Source organism: Lepidochelys kempii, chromosome 3 (assembly GCF_965140285.1).
Source record: "Lepidochelys kempii isolate rLepKem1 chromosome 3, rLepKem1.hap1, whole genome shotgun sequence".
In the NCBI taxonomy this organism is placed as follows: Eukaryota; Metazoa; Chordata; order Testudines; family Cheloniidae; genus Lepidochelys; species Lepidochelys kempii.
The window spans coordinates 120,509,910-120,534,125 of record NC_136382.1 but is presented as its reverse complement, the minus strand read 5'-3'; the positions used below and the strand labels follow the sequence as shown (position 1 = coordinate 120,534,125).

Below are 24,216 nucleotides of genomic sequence, written 5' to 3'. Positions count from 1 at the left end.
TCAACATAAACTATCCCTCTTGCAGTACAGTGACAAAGGCCCCAATCCTACCAATGTTTATACAAGTGCATAGCTTTATGCACATGAGCAGGCTCACTGAAACCAATGGGACTTCTCATATGAGGAACGTTAATTTTGTATTTGCCAGATTGGGACCTTTGTCATTGATTGCAGAAGTCTTATGCTCAATCTGATTTACTTTAAATAACCATTCTGGTTATAGCTATAAGGAATAATGGATAAATATAATAAAGATAAACGTGACCAAATCTCAGTCCAAAAAGAATGAAGTGACAAGTGAAGGAACTGTGTCTGAAAGCGAGACACTGCACTTACATTACTTAAAAAAACACTGTAAAAAACTCTCTATTCTAACTTATCTATTATGAACATGTAAAGAAAATCAAGAGCTAGCAAGAGACAATTATTCTTTTTCTATTAGAGAATGATGCTGCCATTTGGTCAAACTGCCTTATAAAGTTTTGGTTATTAGCCTAAAAGTTAAAGGAAGCTAGTCTTATTTAGATTCAAAACCAAATTAAAAAAGGAGAGTATCACAGATGTGCAGTGCTCATTGCTAAAGTGAATGACTCTCAAATACGCATGATAGCGTAGACCCAAACAGAGATATGGAAATGATGAGTAACTTTGTATTAAAAAAAGACCTTTCAAAGGGATGAGAACATTAAAACATACTATTAATTTACATTTAAAAATATATACTATTCAAGCATTTTGCATTTTCCCTGGACCTTTTTTTTTGTTAATTACATTATGAAAGATCTTTGGAAAGCTTAAAAAGAAACATAAAAAAAAAAAATCAATCAGGCTTCAGACTAGTTAAGTACTGACTTGCAGAGCAATGCAGCAGAACCACACAAGTTTGGACTGGAGAGTCTTTTCCCATGTACATCAATGGGTATTAAAAAGTTATTAAGTAATAATTAGTTTGAATATGTTCCTACATTTTTAAAATTTAGTATTTCTTTGAGGATCAGGAGACAGTTTTTTTTATTAAAACAACAACAACGCACTCAAGCCTCTGCATTACACAAGAGTTATAAGAGCTTTGTTGTTGCCGCTGTTCCCAAGGAAATGACATCAGGATGCTGAGAACAAAATAAAATGTTTTAAATTAATAAGTTAAAAAAATCCCTTGTGACACAGAAAATAGGTTAAAGGATAATGCAACATCCATTTCTACATTAACAGGAGTGATAACTGAAAGCTAAGTGGCCACAATTCTACAAGTGTCTTTTTTGCCTCTTCCCCAGCACCATGTAGGGTGTCTACACTGTAATGAAATCCTAAGGTTCGAACTCAGGCTCAAGCCTAACCCCCCTTCAGTCTACATACAAATCATGCTGACCTTAGGGTGACTAGATAGCAAGTGTGAAAAATTGGGATGGGGCGGGAGGTAATAAGTCCCTATATAAGAAAAAGCCCTGAATATCGGGAATGTCCCTATAAAAATTGGGACATCTGGTCACCCTAGGCCCAGGAACCAACAGGGTTTCTAACCCTTGGTTTACATTGCAGTGTTGACACATCCTTAGACTTTAAAACCTGTAATGTGTTTATATCTTTCAAAAGTTTTAAAATTAAGATATTTAAAGACTGTTTAAAAAATTGAGATCTGTGCAAACTTAGACTAGATTTTCTTTTTCCTCCCACATTTAAACCACAAAGGCACAGCTGAAAGGGGTTATTAAATTATGACACGATGCCAGGCTAAATTCTGCTCCCAGTTATTCTGGTATCAATTTGGCACATCTCCACTGGAGTTAACAGAGTTGCACCAATTACTGATATATTCCAGTGACTCCACTGGAGTTAAAGCAGTGCCAATTTGGCATAACTGGGAACAAAATCTGGCTCACTCTATTGAAGGCTGCAGGGCTGAACCCCAATAGTTTCTGTTAAGCATGGATGGGGAGGGGAAAAGATCTATCAAAAGAAGGCGGAGAAGGGAATTCTGTGCTCTTGAAAAGAAATTCAGGGAGTTGTACAGTGTAATTGATTGTACTTGATTTCACATCTTAAACAGAAAAAACTAATAGAGGGGGATCGCAAGGCTCAGAAGATTATGGGGTAATACGGCCTTTCAGGTCTAGGTTGTTAAAGCTGGCCCCTATATCAGCAACAACTGATGGCCATGCAGCAGACAGCATCAAGAATGAGTTTCTAGTTTCACTCTGGTTCCTAATGAACCAGTTCTGCAATATCGCCACAACTGGAACCCTTGCTGAGTTGGCAGTTGTCACAGCAGTTGCAAAGACTGTACTACCTCTATCCCTGGTGGTAGTCTTTTCAGATCAGAGTTGGAGTGCAATAAGACGACACTCTGGAGCACCAGGCACAGTCCATCCTGTTCCGTGGATAAGAGACCTCACCTACCAAGATCACTAAATACACAACTAAATGCCACTAAATTAAAAGACTTTGGGTAGGTCTACATTACAAGCACTATACTAGCACAGCTGTGACACTGCAGCTACACCACTGTAGCATTTGTAGTGCAGACACTTGCTGTAGTGATGCAAAGGGTATTTCCATCACTGTGGTAAATTCATCCCCTCAAGAGGCAGTAGCTTAGTTGATGGAAGAATTCTTCTGTCAACCCAGCTTATCTATGTCCCTTAGGGGTCACACCCCTGAACAACAGAGTTAGGTCAACCAAAGTTTTAGGGGTAGACTAGGCCTTAAGTTTAGAAAGGCAATAAGTATCCTGGAAACTCATGAGTTAATTGGCTACAAACAACACACCAGACACACATGCCTATGTCATGTGTTGTCAGGTAGCCTCTATCTTTCTCTACATGCTCCTGCTGTGAAATGATAATGCTGAATTTGTGACATCTCCACATCAACCCCTTACACTGCACATTTAAGTGGAAGGACAAAATGAATCATGTGCAGGGGGGCGGAGAGGAGAATTCCTATTCAAATAAACTTTTACAATTTTAACTCTGCCCCCATATTTAATTTCTTCTAATCTCAAACATTGTTTTTCCCAGTTTGCTGATCATTACTTGTTAAGTGGTAATTTCATGGCAGCTGCACGAGTATTTCCACGCTGTGGGCCCCCAGCCTCAGAAGACTCACTCTCCTTATAGCCAAGGTAAGATGGTGCCGTTGATTTTGGGTCATCCCAGTCATCATCCCAATCGTCGTCATCAGCAGCTGCTGAAGGAGCAGGAGAAGGGTAAAGAGATAGGAAAAAAGGTATTACTAATTTTGCTGAGCCAAAGACTGCTCTCCCCCACCACAATATTCCAACGAAAAATCAAAGAACTAATTCAGCCCAATGTTTTTTGTCTCCTCATTTAAAATGTATCCCCAAAAACCTAGACATCCAAATAAAACAGTACAAATCTATTAAATAGATTGCCTTAATGCACCAATATTTTCTTTAATTGGGCACTTAATTGACACTTTCCCAGTTAATATGTCCCAAATATAAATCTCTCTCTTCACACAGACTTCCAGTGTTAAAAAGACTAGAAAGTTATTTGAAATACTGGCTGCAATGCTTTAAAATAGAGGGCTTATATTACTGACCATGCCTTGGCAGAAACAGGAACACACAGATTTAAAGTTTTATGTTGCCCACAAAGATCCAGCTATGTGAGCTGAACAACATGTCTAAGATTCTGTTCTTAACACTCATGGCTCTCACCTGCTAATTTTTCATGCAGTTCTGAAAGGGTGCACTGATGTAGATCATTGCCATTTTATAGGAAGTATTTTAGGAGTCCACCACTTTTCTCCATAGAATTAGAATCATAGGACTGGAAAGGACCTTGATGCATCATCTTAGCTAGTCCCCTGCACTAAGGCAGGACTAAGTATTATCTATTCTAGACCATACCTGACATGTGTTTGTCTAATCTGTTCTTAACAACCTCCAATTACAGATATTCCACAACCTCCCTTGGTAATTTGTTCCAGTGCTTAACTACCATACAGTTAAGAAGTTCTTCCTAATATCTAACCTAAATCTCCCTTGCTGCAACTGAAGCCTCATTGCTTCTTGTCCTCCTATCCTCAGTGGGCAAAGAGGACAAGTTATCATCCTTCTCTTTATAACAACCTTTTTACATACTTGAAGACTTATCACATGCCCCCCTCAGTCCTCTCTTCTCCAGACTACACACACTCATTTTTTCAATCTTTTCTTGTAGTTCATGCTTTCTAGACTTTTACTCGTTTTTGCTGCTCTCCTCTAGAGATTCTCCCATTTGTCCACATCATTCCAAAACTGTGGTGCCCACAACTGGACACAGTACTCCAGTTGAGACCTTAGGGTTGAGTAGAGTGGAAGAATGACTTCTTGGGTCTTGCTTACAACACTCCTGCTAATACATCCCAGAATGATGTTCACTTTTTTTTTTGCAACAGTATTACATTGACTCCTCATATTTAGTTTGTGATCCACTATAACCCCCAGATCTTTTTCTCCAGTCCTCCTTCCTAGACAGTCATTTCCCATTTTGTATATGGGATAGTGATTATTCCTTCTTACGTGTAGTACTGTGCTTTTGTCCTTATTGAATTTCATCTTTATTTCAGACCATTTCTCCAGTTTGTCCAGATCATTTTGAATGATCATTTTGAATTTTAATCCTATCCTCCAAAGCACTTGCAACCCCTCCCAACTTGGTATTGTCCACAAACTTTAAGTGTACTCTCCATGCCATTATCCAAATAATGTATGAAGATATTTAATAGAACTGAAGCCAGGACAGATCCCTGCGGAGATCCGCCTCCCCCCATATGCCCTTCCAGCTGAACTGTGAACCATTGACGACTACTCTCGGAGTAAAGTTTTCCAACCAGTTGTGCACCCACCTGAGAGAATGTTCCTCTAGGCTACATTTACCAGTTTGCTTATGAGGTGGTCATGTGAGACAGTACCAAAACCCTTACTATGGTCAAGATACGTCATATCTACTGCTTCTCCCCATTCACAAGGCTTTTTACCCTGTCGAAGAATGATATTAGGTTGGTTTGACGTGATTTGTTCTGGACAAATCCATGTTGATGTGTTATCACCTTTTCTTCTTCTAGATGCTTACAAATGGATTGTTTTATTTGCTCCATTATCTTTACAGGTACCGAAATTAAGATGACTGGTCTATAATTCCCTGTGTTGTCCTTATTCCCATTTTATAGATGGGTACTATATTTTCCCCTTTTCCAGTTCTCCGGGATCTCTCCTGCCCTCCACGAGTTCTCAATATAATCACTAATGACTCAGAAATCTCTTCAGCCAGTTCCTTAAGTATTCTAGGATGTATTTCATCAGACTCTGCCAACTTAAAGACACCTAACTAACTTGTTCTTTTCCTATTTTAGCCTCAGACCCTACCTCATTTACACTGATGTTCATTATGTTAGTGAGTATCAGATAGGTAGCCAAGTTAGTCTGTATCCGCAAAAACAACGAGGAGTCCAGTGGCACTATAAAGACTAACATTTATTTGGGCATGAGCTTTCATGGGTAAAAAAACCCCACTTCTTCAGATGCATGGAGTGAAAATTTTTCACTCCATGCATCTACTATGTTATGTTGTTGTTATGTTAGTGGTCCCATCACTGCTAACCTTTCTGGTGGAAACAGAAAAAACGGTATTTAACACTTTGGTCATTGCAACATTTTCTGCAATTGTCTTTCCCTCATCATTGAGTAATGTGCCTACCCTTTCCTACCATGTGAATGGTTTGCTATGTTTATAAACTTTTCATGGTATAGAAAAGGGACACTACTGTACAGGTGATCCTCATTTATACCAACATTCTGGTCCAGATTATTTAGAGACTGAACAAATCATTCATGGGAGCATTTAGCTGACCTGGGCCTTGATAGGCCTGTGGGTGCCCAAATTGTGCTGCACCCTCCCAGTTGTTTGAAGTGGTATTTTTCTGCCCCGCTGCACTTTCAGGTTTGGTTGCCCAGCCATCACCAGAATTCGCATTGTCCACATTTCCAGATTTCCAGTGTGACCAGGGGTCATGGGCACTGTTGACCTACAACATATAAATAAAAAAGAAAAAAAAATTTAAAAAGCTGCTGAAGAAACACAAGGGGAAATGTATCCTAAATCTTCATCACTGGAGAGAGCAAAATTCCTTAAATTAAAAAAAAAGGACTACAAGTTTTCTGTGTTCAGCACTTGGCAATGACTTCGTAACCCAACCAAGGCAAATCTCAAATGCTCATATACTACAGGTCTGAGGACCATATAAATATCTGGATGGATTATGATTAACTTTCTACTGATAGTGACATTGGGACATCACTGAAAACAGTATTGCTTTAATCACTTAAAGCTAAGTCAATAAATTATCGGTTCTAACAATTTTCTAAAGCACTTTTATCCACAGCAGTTGCCCTGAAAGTATGTGCAGATCAAAGAAAAATCCAAGTCTTGACATCTTTATGTGAAGTTTTATTCCATCAACTCCTGTATGGGTGTTTGCTACCTTTATTTCACTAAACCAATGATCAAATATTTAAAAGCTGAACAATACAAATTTTCCTCTGCGATTTGTACTTTAATAAAATAGGTAAATGTTTACTTGTGTGCAAAGAAGAGCACTCTACCAGAGATATTACATTTAAAGGGCAAAACACAACCTGACAGTCATGTTTATTTTCTGACAAAGAGAAAAACAAGACAATTCAGAATTAGTCCGGAGATTCTTGCATTTTGCATAGACTCTGCAAAGCAGTGAATGCAACACTTCTGTCACACAGTAGCATCCCAACTGGGCAATCCCGAGCAATGAATTTCTATCACACTACAATACTGACTACCTACAGCAGTCTACCCTAGCAAATGGTGTAAGATTTCATTAAGATCTTACAAAACACTGTCAACTTCTTCCTGGCCACCCACCCCTACTGCAGAGTTTTTCACATGATCATAACTTTATATTTAAACACTCATACACACTTTTCTCTCCCCACCCAACCCCTTTTTTTTCCCAGCTGAAGTCTTCCATGCTTGGTCACAGCTTAAAAATAAGTTTCTTCTTGTGCAAAGGTCTGAGCAAAATCTGCTTCACTGTTTCAGTTATGAGAAGTTGAAATATTTTATCTCAAGCATGGAAAGAATACAAAAGACTATTTTTTGTCCACAAATATAAATCAGAACAGCTGAACTTTAGAATTTGAAACTTTTCAGACATCTAATCCCGAGGATTTATGTGCAGGCCACTTTGGATGGGGATTCTGGAAAGATTTTTAAAACTTGTATGAGGCTCTCATTCATCACAACTTCACTAGTTAGCCTGGTACTTTTTCAATAGCTGCACTGGTAGGGTGTGGGGGGAGGGGAATCACAGCTTGTCTGAGGATGGGATGAATGCATATGTATGGGGATGTTAATTGTTTAAATTCTCCTCAAAGTGCAGCCATACTGGACCATTAAGGAGGGATAACTGAAAATGACTGATGGTATACCATGGGAAATATATCCTCCCCCCGTCTTCATTTGGCAGTTTTAAGTCTATATTCATCCATGACTATTTCAATGATATGTGCTTATCTGGGTCTTTGATAGGGGAAAAAAGATTTGTGTAGTTACAGCTGAACAGAAAATTGATAGAAACTTAATTATTTTAAAGTTTTAATCCTCAAATCTCATGCATGGAGGAAATGCAGCCTGCAGCCATGGAGTCCTTTTAGACTGCTCAATGTTACTGGATGCCAAAATAGCCATGTTAATAAAACTGCTCACTTTCAAGATTGCACCCCATCCTATCCAACACAGAGCTGGCAATGGTGGTGATCCACACATTCATGACATGCCAACTCCATTAACTGCAACTCATACATATGAACAAAGCCACACACCCTAAAGCTCCAGCTGGCACAAAATGCAGTAGCCAGTCTACTTAGCAGCACAGATGGCTGTGAACACCTCAACCCAGTGCTCTGAGCTCTGCACTGGCTCCATCAATTAATGCACATAGTCTAGTTAAAGAGCTCTGCTTTGATATTCAAACCCTCCATGAGAACTGTGAATAGTTATAGTACCTAGGATATCACCTCTTCCCCTCAACCAGCACCTCCCAGAACACCTAACATCCACCAGAACAAAGAAACAGTCTATCAACACAGGGAGGCTTACAAGTGCAGGAGATTGAAAGGAATTGGACCTAGACTGTGGAACTCATTCCCACAAAAGCCAAGAATGACCATGGACCTCACCACTTTCAGGACTGAATGTAGAACTCAGTTATTGGCTTTAGCTTTCCCTAAAAATTTCTTCACATACACTGTCTACACTAGGGAACCATTGCAATACTTGGGAGGTTCTCAGAACCTCCGAGGATGGGGGCCATGTAAGTACCTACTTTACAGAGAGAGGCACACACATTTAAATAAAATTTCTGCAAATGTTGGATGGTGAAACCAGACCTCAAATCAGTAGGGATCAATTTGCATACAATGTAACCAGCTAAGAATCTATCCGGGGGGGGGGGGGGGGGGAAATGTGCCTCTTAGGAGGACTAGATACTTGCCTTTGAGCCAGAAAAAGTGAAATCTATTTACCTCCATGCCAGGCCAGCATCATGCAGAGAGCTGGATCTGGGGCTCTTCTGAGGTTATAAGCTTTTTCTCGCCTGTCAAGGTTCCTTCCCCACTCTGAACTCTAGGATACAGATGTGGGGACCTGCATGAAAAACCCCCTAAGCTTATTTTTACCAGCTTAGGTTAAAACTTCCCCAAGGTACAAACTATTTTACCTTTTGCCCATGGACTTTATTGCTGCCACACTAAGCATCTAACAAATAAATATAACAGGGAAAGAGCCCACTTGGAAACGTCTTTGCCCCCAAAATCCCCCCAAGCCCTACACACCCTATCCTGGGGAAGGCTTGATAAAAAGCCTCACCAATTTGCATAGGTGAACACAGACCCAAACCCTTGGATCTTAAGAACAATGAAAAAGCAATCAGATTCTTAAAAGAAGAAGAAAAAGTAAAAGAATCACCTCTGTAAAATCAGGATGGTAAATACCTTACAGGGTAATCAGATTCAAAACAGAGAATCCCTCTAGGCAAAACCTTAAGTTACAAAAAGACACAAAAACAGGAATATACATTCCATTCAGCACAACTTATTTTATCATCCATTTAAACAAAACAGAATCTAACGCATATCTAACTAGATTGCTTACTGACTTTTTACAGGAGTTCTGACCTGCATTCCTGCTCTGGTCCCGGCAAAAGACAACACAGACAGAGAGAACCCTTTGTTTCCCCCGCCCCCCAGCTTTGAAAGTATCTTGTCTCCTCATTGGTCATTTTGGTCAGGTGCCAGCGAGATTGTCTTAGCTTCTTAACCCTTTACAGGTGAAAGGATTTTTCCTCTGGCCAGGAGGGATTTAAATGTGTTTACCCTTCCTTTTAGATTTATGACATGGCCAACGAGGACTTTCAAACCCACAGACACAATTGATCTGAGAAGAATTGTCTCGGAGAAACTGCTAGGTTACTGGGGTCCTCCTGTTCCTGTTTGGCCCTAATTTGAAACATTGTTGCTCTCATTCAAACTAAGGGAAATAATCTGTAATCTGTGGAATCTGAATTTGTTCTTGCATCTTTGGTTATTTGGTACATGCATAGGCAGGGATGGACACATAGTCCAGGCACAATGGAGCATCTGAGATGCTGATTAAAAAGGGAGTGCATATACTGAGACCAATAATTTGGGAAAACCAGCCACCAAGAGATTTTACGTATGCAGCACCTAGGAAAGAACTGCTTGCATAATACTCATTTGCTTGTACACTGCTCAGCTGATTGGTAGTGATCAGCTCAGTAGTGGGAAGACTGACGGAAGGGAGAGTAAAGAACCCAGTGAGTGGATGGCACAGGAAATCTAACCTCTGATGCAAAACAGTGAGGAAAGAAAAATAGAGTGGCCTACTAAAAAGGATGAGGGTGAGGAGCAGAGACAAGCTCAGGTAGATCTGAAAAGTGACACACTCAGAGGGCTAGAAAGAGGTGAGAACGCAGGAGGAAAAAGCTGAGTTGACTCCTGTGAGGGAATGGGACTGGCTACTGAGATTCTGAGCCCTTGTCCCAGGCTACAGGTTCCCTCTTGAGAGCTTCCTTCCTTTATTTATTTGATGGAAAGTCTTCTGGGAAGACAGACAGAAGTGGCAGAGTATGCTTACTTCCAGAATGAGCAGGAAAAGGACGAATAGGACGGGAACTGAGCTAGTCCAGTGCAGGACAGGATTCCTTCTGTTCTGCTCCCACTTCCTTGTCCGTGGAGTTATACAGATTCATGTAATGATGAAGATTAAAAGAAAAATTGCGGGGGCGGGGAGGAGGGAAGGGATCAAGTATTTTTACATGGTAATAAAGGATTGGGGGTGGGGGTGGTTTTGGTTTTTACCTGTCTTGTAGGATGAGTTGAAGGAGGTGACTGGCTAAGGTTTTCCAGATTACCAGTCTGAGCAACAGGTGCCAAAGAGTCCACCTTAAAATAAGAAGTGCTCAGTGAACAAGAAAAACAAAAGCAGGAGGGAAGAAGAGACTGCATATCAGTTTTCAATACAATGCAGCAAACTCATTTCTGCAGTGAGGCAGATCAGTGCAACTCATGCATGCCACAAACCTCAGAGCATCACAAACGTGCATGGCATGCAAGGCAAAACACTTTTATACAAGGCTAGTGTGACTGTCATGGCTGCCAGGTTCTAAGCATTCTTTATATACCTGGCAAAGTTCCAGATCACAATGGCATGTTACAGAAAACGAAAAAGCAAGGGTAAAACCCCACAACAACAAAAGCATGCAATCAGCATAGGCTGCTGAATATTAGTTGTTTTAGGAAGAAGTCCAGTTAAGTTTCCAGTCTTAAGACTGCTTTGTATTTGTTCCATTCTAACAAATCTGCAAATGGAGCATAGAGTTGTGCAACCATTTTGTAACGGGGAATTGAAAGACAGTAGTGTTTACAGTGGAAAGCCACAATGAAAGATCTGGTGAAGAGCCAAAGAACCCATGCCTATCTCACACTCTGCTGAGAGCTGACACTTTGCTTTCTAGAACTTCAATGTATATGCCAAAGTATCATTGGTGGTTCTGCTCTCAGGAGGTCAGATACACCAACTTGGACCACATTAAAGAGAACTCTGAGAAAAGAGCATCTTTTGTATGTCAGGGTGGAATCATTCATTTTCTAAAGAAATATTTCATGAATTTCTATTTATTTAGTTGTGTGATCATGTAATAACTCACTTAATGCACATGTGAAGAGGCAAAGTTAAGGTTCTCTTTGGAATTTTCTGACTTTTGAACAACTACTATTTCAACCCTTAATGCTACATTATTGGTAATTATAATATGCACCTTATTAGACTATATTGAATGTATGACGTCTTTATACACTCACTTTTATGCAAAAAGTTAAGCCTGAGAAGCCAAGGTAGCAAAAATTAGTACACTTCACAAGATACAGTCCCTATAATTGCGTTAACTCTTCCACACTGGACAACCTGTCTATTTTGTGGTGACATTCAATCAAAAGGAACATTTCATGGTAACTAACTGTTTAACAGAAACTACTACATATGGGCAATAAATATGGATTAACATTGCTGTAGGACTCTTCACTCTGGCATACTGCACATATGCAATATTTTCAAAGGGGGGAGGGATTATCGGTGTTGTGAAGTGTGTGAATTAATGCTTTAGGCCCTAATCCTGCAATAGCTCCACATGGACAGATTCTTGCACTGAGCAATGTGTAGGATCAAGGGCATTGTGTTATTTTCTGAAGTGCATACCATGAAATATACAGTATCTACATAAGTATCAGGGAACATCAAAAGTTTAAAATTACAGTACATGGAAGAAAAAAAACCAACCAACCACATCACCACCCACACAGTATATGCAAAATGGTAAAGTTTCTACAGTGACATTAATTTCATTCTGAGAATTTCCTTCCACATTATTCATTTATCAACCTTTACCCAAAACACAAAAGGGCAGACTCAACTGGTGTTCTCATGACTCCACTGCCTGCAATTTTCACTAGCTGAGGATCTGCCCCAAAAACATTTTGATGAAATGTGTTTAATTTTTCACAGGGGCTAGGACAAAATGTCTTTGTAAGATAAAGCGGAGTGGAAAGAGGAAGGGTTCCAGAAGTCCTTCGAGCATCCAGGCAATAAATGAAGTCTGAACTTCATCAAACAGTATCAGTGCAAAGTTCTCGGACGTACATTCAGACATTGACACAGTTCTTAAGAAACCATATTACTAACTAGGAGTAACTGTGCACTGGTATCATTCCTGTAAGAACTGCAGAGTACAGATAAGACAACTGGTTCTTCCATGGAACAGTAGGACTCCAGCAGCTCCTCTGACCCTCCACTGAACATGCAAAAGAGTCCAAGCACTGTGGAACCGCTTCCTTTGTCCCCATTGAGAGTTCAGATGCTGACCAAATCCTTCCTTCCACTATATGGACAGATCAGAGTTCCCCCAGCTGCAAACCTTCTCCCAGCTCCTAATACACAGTATGTAATTTATGCCAAATTGGAACAAAATTAGCTATTTTTATCCCAAGGCAAATTATCAAATTATACAGTTGTGTTTGCACACACAAACACATAACTAACTGCTATTCACTTTCAAAGATACAAGATCTTTTCCTAAATTTGCCTTGATTCGCATTCCTCACTGAGGCCAGTTGTCATGCCAAGTTTGAGTTTGTTATACAAGTGACAAATTTCCTATTGCTAAAAAAAATACAAGCTATTTCCCTCCACCTCCACATCCCCTTCCCACACACTCATAACTCAAAACCAGACAATACTATTTAGCTCAAACTTTCTTTGAACAATGTATGGAAAGAGTCATTCCAAGATTTTTTATTTACTTATTTATTTTTTTAGAAAGAGGAAACCGTGCCTGCCAGGACATACTGTGGAGAATGGAAGAGAGTCTTAAACCTCCAATTCACAAAAAGCTGAACTTGCAGTATACATATTTTAATCAGGAACTAGAGAGCCACACAGTCATTTTGGGACAGAAATAATTTTGCCCCTCATCAGAGAAGTGGTGTCAAGAAAATGGAAGCAAAACTAATCTAAAAAGCACAACTTATCTAAATACTCCTCATTACCAACATACAGCTGAATGCTTGATACTCTAAAGTCACTGCCACATTGCAGAGCTTTTCCCTCAATGACAGCTGGTGATCAGCTTATGCCCTGAAACACAAAGAAGGATAGCCTTTAAGTTTTAACCGGCAGTAGCTAGCAAGCAAGCTTATAAATCTTAGTCATACTATGTTTCTAGCTTTTACTTAAGGTAAAATCCTGCTACGCACTAAAAATATTCCAAGCAAAAATACACTCAATTATTTTTGTCCTTTTTTTGGTCTTTTTTTAAAAAAAGGTATATAACAAAGACCATAGAGTTGCTACCATATGTGGAGACATACCCATTATGGCTTCTTTTTTTGGTAGCCACACACATACTATGGTCTATCATGCATATTGATAACTTAGAGATGCATTTATTGGTTTTACCAAGATTGCTCATAACTGTAGTATGGCCAAACCTGAACAATAAATACACGTCTTGCTAAGAATGTTTGGCCCAACTGGTTTGTAATTTTGTTAATACGCATGTACAGTGGTCTTATTTCAAAAGTTAAGTACCTCAGTGATTTTTTCCCCTCAAAATACAAAAAACAAATAGCACACTCATATTTATTTACATTCTTTAAAAAAAGTTAAGGTGCATAAATGCACAACAAGCATCTCAATCCCATAATTGTTCAGTGAGATGCAAAGAGATCTTATATTCACTACCAGTTTTCCACCTGACAAACTCTGCTGTTAGAATACAAACACTAAAATTGGGAAACGTTCATTAGAATTGTTGGCAGACCCTTGATTACAGTAACATTACTATTCATCACCAAAAGGAAAAATTCATAAGGATTACTTAACAGAGCCAACCAGAATGAAATATAAACACTTATATTTCAAGCATGCATTCTGAAATGTCCCAAAGATCAACAGGATCCTACGAAGCAGGCATTACCTTTTCAGAAAAAATGGGAAGATCATACTGATAGTTTTTTGTATTCTAACCAAATATTGACCTAAAACAATAATGAAGTCCACATTTTTTAAATCTACTAACAACTGGACATGACAATTGGCCCCAGATCCGACAACATAATTCCTTGCAAATAAATGATATCGTAAGACAGTCAGACAATAAGACAGTTGCGTAAGACAGAAACTATCTTGAATAAATAAAGTACAGTATTTACATAACAGGAAATCCATTGTGGTTACAGTTCCTGGAAGTGACTCAAAAATCAAAGCTGAAGAAAATTCCATTGTTTTTGTTTCAGTATACAAGGGAAAGTATGGCAGGTGTGAAGACCACCAAGTTTCTAATCTCTCTCGAACATACTTTTCGAGATCTGGTTTAGCGTGCACCAATTTAGCTACCTCTTGTAAATAATGTTATTTTAAATTTTGTGTTAATGAGTACCAATAGTTTTCACATAAAATATTGAATCGATTTATGTAATTCTGAAGCCTTTCCAAGAAGATTAGCAGATACAATGCATTTATCCATTAGGACTGATCCACCAAGTGGTCTAAAGCTAGTGTGTCTGCACTGCCACTTGGGGCAAAACCCCAGTGATTTCTGGCCCCCTCTAGGACTGCAGGTGCTGAAGAGTGTTGGGCAGACACTCACTGAAGTACCATGCAACAACCACGATCTTGGGCACTTAAAAGGTTATCAACTTGAAACCTAGTTAATTAAAGAAAAACAAAGCTAGTTAAAAGAAGTTTGATATAATATCTGCCCACAGCCTCCTGCCAATTGTTGTAGTTTTACAATCACATTTTCCTATTTCTGATGACTTTTTCCTCTCCCCTCCTGCTGAGTGGTACCTCCCCACATACACAAGAGAACAAAAGGGGAAACTGTCTAGATAGAGGAAACAATGAAACGGACTACAAGAAGTACTGTCTAATGCACAAAGTAACCACTGAAAAAAAGTGTTTTCTTCTCTCTAATCTTTCAGTTGCAGTAATCATTGGTGTTATTGATCATATGGTAAAAGTTTTCAGTCAGATGTGTAACTTAAACTGACAGAGTCCCTTTAAGAAGCTGTGCAGTTGAGGATCTTGTCCAATCTGCCACTGGAAGGCCAGTGGTTAGAGAGACTGGTGAAGGAAAGAAGGACGGGAGAATTGTCAGGGCTCCATGCAGAACTTCCTTCTTTACCTCTCATCACCAGAAAGTACATTTGTGTGTGAAGTGTTATCACTTTACATCTGTGGCACACCTAGGATGGGACCACGCACTGTCCCATTTGAATACTTCAGTCTGTTAAAGCACATCTAGATGAAGGGCTTTAAAAACCCACCTGCCTGGTCATTTTGGGTAAGTAGGCAAAAGGTTCCCGGCAAGTGATCAGAGCGGGGTAAGCTGAGGTAGACGCTTTTGTTTTCCTGTGTCTCTCAGTATCACCAACCTCAACAGCTCCAAAATGAGTCAGCCATCAAACAAACCAAAAAATTAAATATCAAGAGAGTTAAAAAAAAAATCGAAACCTTTTTGTTTTCCTTCTGGTTTTTGAGCCTTTAGACTGCATCTGACTCACATTTTCAAGCATTTCTCTGCAAACATGGGAGCTAGAATTTTTTTTTTTTTAAATTGAAAACAGATTCTCATGCAAGTCAACTGACTTCCAGAGCTAAGGCTTTAAAGAAAAACAAATACCATGATGCATTCATAAAATCATGAGTTGGCAACAGTGGTGTGTGGAAAGCACCAAGGGGTTCTGGGCACTAAAGGTCTCCTCTGGGGGTGATGACAGGAAGGAATGGAATAATAGCTTAGGCAGTGCTAATTCTTTTTTTAGGAGGGTGTAAAGCAACTGAAGACACTACTGTTTTCACAGGATGTGGAAAGACAGACAGGGGAGCGGAGCAGGTGCTGAGTTGCTGTTCTTTCATGGGGTGGGAGGTGGGGAGAAAATACAGAGTACTACAGGGCTCTTTAATCTAGTGGAGAAAAGCAAAACAAGAACTAATAGCCGGAAGCTGAAGCCAAACAAAGTCAAAGTAAAAATCAAGTGCAAATTTATAAAAGTGAGAAGGATTAGCTATGAGTACTAACTACCAAGGGAAATGACTGATTTTTTTATCTCAGTGCGTACAAATCAAGACTGGATGCCTTTCTGGAAGATACGCTTGAATCAGGTTGGGCTCAGTAATGGGGTAACTAGGTACAATTTAATAGTCTATGATATATAGGAAGTCAGACTAGATGATCTAATTGTCCTTTCTGGCCTTAAATTCTATAAATCTCTGAAAGAGGAACTCCAAGGCTATAGACACTTTTAATAATCTGAGGTCCTAGATAGTGGACAATGTTACAAAAAAAGGCAAGTTCTTTGAAGCATTTCCCTCTTCCCATTAGCATACTCAAACTAAATCTTGCATGGGTTTGGCTGATCTCAGAGGTCCTCAGAAAGGAACGTCCAGTTACACTCTCAATAGGAGGAGAACGGTGGCCGAATGTGTGTTTGGCAGACTGAAATGCCATTGGCACAGTTTACGGAACAATTTGGATGCCAGTGTCATCAGTTCTGTCTGCATTATTGTGGCTTGCTGTGCTCGTCACGATCTTTGGGAATCCAAAAGGGGAGCCATTTTCTCCCAAATGTACCTCTGACAGTAATGGACTGCTGAACTGGCACACTCAGCCAGAAAGTGCACCTGTCACAGCTGGAGCAGGATGCACCCAGGCAACAGAATCAGGGAGCTTTGTGCACTCACATTGTGGACTTGCATGGCTGAATGGAAGAGGAAGAATAGTATGTTTATGTATTTGCACATCACTTTTTACTGTAACTAAAGTACTCGCTGTACACTACGAATGGGGTGTTTGTGTGATTGTCATGAACTGTCAATTGTGGATGTGATGATCGCTTATACAACATGGAAGGGAGAGGGAGTGGTTTTTAATGACATGAATTCTGGGTTTTCATTATGGATTGATCTGAACAGATGTACTGAGAAATTGTTTGGATACAACTTCCTCATTGCACCTTACGATGTTTATCTTTATGCTTCAAAATGTACATCATACGATGTGATGCAATGATAGTAATAAACTTTTAAAATAAAAGCCTTTATTTGTGAACATGGCTATACTACCAAAAAAGAGATATTAATAAGCCTCTGCTTAACTTGCAATATTGCAGATTCCACAATATTATGCTTCCACTACAATTCTGACAATGGGAGCCCTGGGCGGCTGCTCTCAGGCTCAGGTCCCCACTCTCAGCCCTGAGCTGTCGACAGCAGAAACACGGAAAAGTAATAGTGGACTTTTATTATTTACAATAATAAGGTCCATTATTACTTTTCTGCAATTTTCCATGGCTTGTCCGCAACTTAGTTGCAATTTTTTGACAATCATCCTGCAATTCAAGTAGGGCCTTACACATTAAAACACTGCTAGACAGGCAAGCTACCATTATAACATGAAAACACAAGTAATAAACCAACACCAAAACTAGTAATAAAATAAAGTCCATAGCACAGCAGTTTCATAAGCCAAGGCAAAATGTGGTATGCAGGGTCCTTTAGAACAACAGTGGGGACAGTTACTCCATTTCTGACAATGTCTTTTAATGGGAATAGTGCCCCTGCCACGTCCAAGAAGGTAGACTCCCACTTAGCAGAAAATCCTGGCATCAGAACCTTTTCCAGTGCAGCCCACGTTGTCATCTATGAATCAGCTTCTGTGGTCCACAAAGGCCTGTATATCAATGGAGTAACACCCTTTGTGATTAATGTACTCATGTGCTCCTTCAGGAAGGAAAACTATGGGCACATGAGTCCCCTCAGTGGCCCCACCACAGTCTGGAAACCCCATTCTCTCAAAACCAGCAATTATTTCAGGGATATTGTTTATGCCCAACACCTCTGGGTAAATCACACATCCAATTGCCTCAAAAACCTCAGTCTCCACTTTGTTGACTTTCCAACACCAAACTGATTAGCAACGGTAATAATCTGGGGTAGCCAGCTTCCAGACAGTTATAGCAACTCACTTCCGAACCTTCATAGTCGCCCTCGGGTGTGTGTTGTGATGCTGGAGGATCAAGGTAAGCTACTCACAAAACTCCAGAAACATAGCTTTCTTCATATGAGAGTTCTGGAGCCACTGTTGGTCATCCAATGTCTGCATGACGATGTGATGCCACCAGTCTGTGCTCATGGTCATGCTCTAGAAGCAGTCTACACAGGGAGCATCAGTAGCTATACCAACAGTTGTGAGCAGCATCAGCTAGTTTGAGTCTGCCACGTCTGTATCATCTTCCTCTGGCAGGTGCCTTTGGTAGGACAGAAAATGCCACCAAAACGTACACTACCATCTCATGGATGTTTTCCTCCACATTGCTGGCTCCAGTTGCTAGGTGTGCACAGACCCAAAAGACGGCTTGGCAGGACACGTTGGCAGGCTACAACAAACTTCCTATAAAGTACCAGTCAAGTTTTCCCAGTGCCCCCAGAACCAACGACTAGAACAGCTACAGCTGGGGATGGCACTATGATGCCAGAGAAAGGCTGGATTGACTCAGGTCTGTGTAGTGTAGCGTAGACAGGACTCACACCCATGCTCGGACAAGTCCAGAAATTCTAAACCAAGGATGAATATTCAGTGTAGATGCTCAAGCCCGTACTCACAAACACTGAGAGTGCAGCCTCGAGTCCAACAGATTCTGGGCTTATGCTGAAGTGTAGACATACCCGATGGCTTCACATAGAAGTTGAAAATGCTGGGGAGACCAATACATATTACAAAGCAAAAGAACAATTGCATTCACTCTCATGGGCAAAACCCTAGTACACAGAGTTGTGAAAGATCTCCATCCATTTTACGCAGTCTTGCAGTGCAAATAAATAAAGTACATTCAGAAAACTACCAGCTGTTTTTGGAGAGTTCCATGAATTGGATGTGCCTCTACAACTGTTTTGATAAGAAAGCTATTTTCTTTCCAACATGTGAGACCTTTGCACTGCACTGCACTGCTGGAAAGAATAATGTATTTGGCTGTTGACCTCTGGACTTCAAAAAATTGAATTATTACCGAGATTTCGACATGTGAAAGGATACAGTTTGTAGATCCATATGAGATTACCAGATATATATTAGCCAGGTACCTAAAATTTACTAGCCAAAGGCTAATCAAATGATGAGGGGGATATGCCCCACTTGTAAGGTCGAGGACAGTGCCCAGGTAAGAAGATCAGCCCCTCCCCCTTCAACCGCTGCAAATGATGCTGCTGAATGCAGTCCTTTAGTTCTGTCTCTATGACTTGAGCTCCTAAGTGCTGTGGTAATACATATTATTATTAATAATAATAATAATAAATAATAAAATAATAATAATAATAATGTTGACCTCCAGATAGCAGTAGCCCAATAAACTGGAAACTCCACCCACTCGGGATGTGGAAAGAATCTTACTCTTTTCATTCTCCATACACCCTGAAAGCCTCCTGACTTTGGAAAGGAAGGGAACTAATAGCTGACCCCCTCTTCCCACCTCTCCCTCCCCACATCCTGAGAAATCTTCCCACAAATAACTCCATAATCACTGTTCATAGTTTTTCCATGCAGCAGATGAGTGAAATCAACAGGACTAATGTCAGTTTCACTGAGGTCCACAGGATTATCAAAAGCAGCAGTGAAACTGAGCAGGGTCTTATGAGTTTCACTCTGCCACTAACAGCAGAAGCACAGTCATCTGTCCACAGACTCAGGAAGACAGCTCTGCAGTGGTTCACTTATGGAGGGTTATTTTGCAGCCATAAGAGACGGTTTAAACTCCCCACTTACCAGATAGTTTCCTACTCACAAAATGGCACGCTGCTGAGTCCTGAACTGACCTGCTATAAAGTCATGGTAAACTAACAGCAAATACCAGATCCAGATGTGCCAAGTAAAAAGAAAACCTTTATTGCTGAGTGCTGAAAAGTTATTTTGATAAAAATGTATAATATTATTTCTACAATGTCAAACTTGCATGGTACTCTACAGAAAAGTAGAACAGAAGGTAGAGTTCTTTTATACAGGTCAGAATATCAGATCTTAGAAGCTGCAATTCTACAAGCAGATGCTGCTAATAACCAAAATTAGTGGAGGTGTACATTCTGACAAGATCAGGGTACAAAAGAAGAAAATATAGGTAGGAGATTTAGTTTAGTTCACAGATTTCTATGATTTTGCTTTATGCAGGAAAAGAACAAAAATTAGAAATAAGAAAATAAGCAATTATTTATGTTAGAATTACGCTAGCTTTTCCAGGAGCAGCTTTTCTAAAATTACACAATATGAACAAATGAGCTGTTTTTTTTAATCTTCAGCAAAATTTTAGATACTTCCATCACAATTGCCTTTTCCATGCTTTTTGTGAGGACTTACAGTAGAAACTCAGTTACGAACACCAGAGTTACGAACTGACCAGGCAACCACACACCTCATTTGGAATGGGAAGTACACAATCAGGCAGCAGCAGAGACAGAAAAAAAAAGAAAAAGAAAATACAGTACACTAGTGTGTTAAATGTAAACTACTAAAAAAATAAAAGGGAAAGTAGCATTTTTCTTCTGCATAGTAAAGTTTCAAAGCTATATTAAGTCAATGTTCTGTTGTAAACTTCTGAAAGAACCACCATAACAATTTGTTCAGAGTTATGAACATTTCAGAGTTACAAACAACCGTCATTCCCAATGTGTTCGTAACTGAGGTTTTACTGTACGAATATAGTACAGTGCAATTTAAGAGCATAAGTAGCATTGTCAATAGAGCCTATTATGCTTACAGTGCCAAAAAGAAACTGACGATGTACCTGGTTACTGTTTTTAGCAGCTGAGTTGATCTGAGCTGTACTTGAAGAAAGGGAATCAAAAAAGGCTTGGTCAGCTACTGAATTGCCACAAGGAAATCCATCTTTTGCACCTTCCGTTAGAATCTGAAAACAGACAAAGCTGTTTTAAGACATCTGTCATTCTTATAGGAAATAAGTTACATTGTTTTATGTGCTGTTGTTACTTCAATTGTTCTCAGGGTCACTAGAACTACTGAAATTAAAGGATTTTAAAAATGAATTGATAGAATTCCATCTTTAACCGCAGACAATAGAATCAGCTCCAAACTAACAATCCAGAGCATTGTGTACACTTCCTGCATTCAACGATTTATCAAATTTGGGTATTAACAGCAAGTATGGCCCATTGTTTTATGGGAACTGGAAGAGGACAGGAAGAAGTCTATTGTTGTATGGCCATGTTAGTTGCATCACTAGATAATTTGTGGAAAAAAAGCCTACACCAGAATCAGATTTTTTTTTTTTTTAAATAAATCCTCATTCTTGTACTTGTTCAATTATTCTGGAACAGGATGTGCGTATTATTTTTGGTTCTCTTGTGAACTACCAGTGACATTAACATTTTACAGATTAAACAATCTCCACTACGTACAACTTCTCCTTTCTCTAAAGGAGATACAGTACACTAGGCAACACTGAAAAGTCAGCATTTACCAGAAGTTACTATATCCCCTCTCTATACTTAGAATAGGCAGTAAACATGATATGATCACTTGACTTTTTTTTTTAAATAGTAATTGTATATGGTATTCAGATACGTGTTTACTCTGACCTTCTAAACTATTAATACAAAATGATTTTTAGTGGAACTAAGTACTGCCATCTTTCATCACGGCTTCAGTCTAGAGAATTAAATGAAGGTTTCCAATATTAAAATAAATAAATAAATAAATAAAATAAAAGCATGGAATCTGCCTTAGCTCTGCTTTACCAAGTATTTCTGTATTGTTATATTGTGGTCTCTTACTTCAACATAATCTGTTGGAACAAGTCCCCTCTCTCCTTTGCTGTTTTTTCCTTCCAACCAACCTCCACCTATGTCCTAAAGAAATAAAAATAAACATTATACAAATATTTTCTCTAGATTAAAGCATACTTCAGCATCTACTATAGTTTTGTAGTTGATACTTGAAAATAGGATTTGAGAGAAAGATATGACTGAGACCTTGGGCAAATTCATTTAAACCTTCCAGAGCATCAATTTTCTCATTATAAGAGGAGGATAATATTAACCAGGCCTCCCTCACATAGATGATGTGAATTTTAACTGTTTTCAAAATTGTAGGAAATTAAAAAATTAAGTTAACAGAACATTAGCTAGCTTGCAAAGTCAAAAGAACGTGAAAAATTTAGGTTGCACACACAACCTTAATTCATCCCCCTTGTGCACATGCATGGTGATAAAAGACTTAAATTACATGATCACATACTCTTCGTACAGTACCCCTGCCTCATTCAACACACAGGATAGACAATGCTCAGGGAATGAATCAGAATTGCATAGTCAATGAGACTGTTTGTAGGATCTCCACCTCATTTGCTGCAGATGTTGGAACTGAATGGAGGCAGGGAACTGCAGGAAGAGTAAGGATTGTCTCATGCATTATGGCAGGTGAATGCCATACCAAAGAACTCAGAGAATAGTCCCTCCCACCCTTTTTCTTGTCTGTCTAGTTTGTAAGCTCTTAGAGATAGAAACTGTTTCTCGCTAAGTATTTGTACAGTGCCTAAGACCGGGGGAGGGGTGGGGGGTGTGTGCGCTAGATCTCAGTGGAGCCACTCCACACTAGCATAATATGTATACTAAAGAACAACAAGATAATTAAGGCTTTGCAGCCTTCATAAAAGAAATTGACTAGGGTTGATAGCAGGACAACATGACCTGGAATAAACTGGGCCTATTAGAAATCAAAGCGTCTCTCAACCACCGGTTGTACAATGAGCTGATTCATATATGGTAAATTAGGCCTGTGTATGCTAAAGATCTCTGTTGGCCTTCAAATTTCTGAATCTCAACTGTTTTAATATATATTCATTTTCAGCATATTAAGTGAAAAAAACAAAACCAAATGAAGTTTATATACAGATAAATGGTGATTTATATTGATGACAAATCTTCAATTACATCTGACTGAAGGGAAATTTATATATAAACAAAGGCCCAGTTAACACTCCCTGAAACAGTTTTTGAAGGTTTTTGTTTGTTTGAATGATCTGATAATATTTACAGACAGGTTGCCTGGTCAATGTGAACCAAGCTAAGCCACTGAATAAGCAGTTTCCTGAAGTTCTAAAAAGTCTTGCACTATCTTTTGAAAACACTTACTGTTGCTGCTCTCCAGCACCCTATTCTTCACCAGGGCCCTAACTCTGCAAAGCATTTAAGCAAGTGCTTGAAATTAAGTACATAGTAGTTCCAATGACTTCAGTAGGAATTATACTTTGCTGAAGTGCTTTGATGAACCAGAACCCAAAACTTAAGGCCACCTTTGATTGGTGCACAAGACAGGTGCTTGGACATTAAGGGTATGTTTACATTGCAATGTAAGCCCTGAGTTAGTGGGACTCGAGTCAGCTGACCGGTGTTAGGGAACCCTGGCCTGGATGTCTACATCGGGGTGGCCAACCTGAGCCTGAGAAGGAGACAGAATTTACCAATATACATTGCCAAAGAGCCACAATAATATGTCAGCAGTCCCCCATCATCTCCCCCCCTGCTCCCAGCACCTCCCACCCACCAGCAGCCCTGCCAATCAGCGCCTCCCCTGCCCTCCCCATCAGCTGTTTTGTGGCATGCAGGAGGCTCTGGGGGGGGAGAGGAAGGAGCGGGTGCATGGCAGGCTCAGGGGAGGGAGTGGAGAGGGGTGGAGTTGGGGCAGGGCCTGTGGCAGAGCCAGGCATTGAGCAGTGAGCACCCCCCAGCACATTGGAAAGTTGGCGCCTGTAGCTCCAGCCCCGGAGTTCGTACCTATACAAGGAGCTGCATATTAACTGCTGAAAAGCCACATGTGGCTCTGGAACCACAGGTTGACCACCCCGTCTACATGGTATTTTAAACCTAGGTAAAGGCTTTTCTAACCTATGCTCGAACCTAGGGCTCTGGTGTCCACACTGCACTGTAGACCTGAGTAGACCAAAGTAACCATATCCCAGAGTCCCTAATGCCCACCCCCACACCTGGCTACTCTAGCCCTAGGACCATGGTGCACTGTGGGAAAACTGTACTGCCTATT

The 24,216-nt window shown here is 39.9% G+C and overlaps 1 protein-coding gene across 6 annotated transcripts in view; it reads right to left on the bottom strand.

Moving 5' to 3' along the window:
• The window catches only part of SNX9 (sorting nexin 9), a 98,748-nt gene that overhangs the window by 38,490 nt on the left and 36,042 nt on the right, over positions 1–24,216 (bottom strand). For 2 of the 6 annotated variants that reach the window (XM_073337768.2, XM_073337766.2), the window contains 5 exons: positions 21,951–22,025; positions 20,945–21,067; positions 10,418–10,501; positions 5,856–6,030; positions 3,033–3,186 (listed from right to left, as the gene is read on the bottom strand). In XM_073337768.2, coding sequence (XP_073193869.1) covers positions 3,033–3,186; positions 5,856–6,030; positions 10,418–10,501; positions 20,945–21,067; positions 21,951–22,025 — 611 coding nt within the window. Of the gene's footprint in view, positions 1–3,032; positions 3,187–5,855; positions 6,031–10,417; positions 10,502–13,159; positions 13,248–20,944; positions 21,068–21,950; positions 22,026–24,216 lie in introns of those variants that run through there. The other 4 variants (XM_073337767.2, XM_073337769.2, XM_073337770.2 and 1 more) reach the window with 4 other exon arrangements.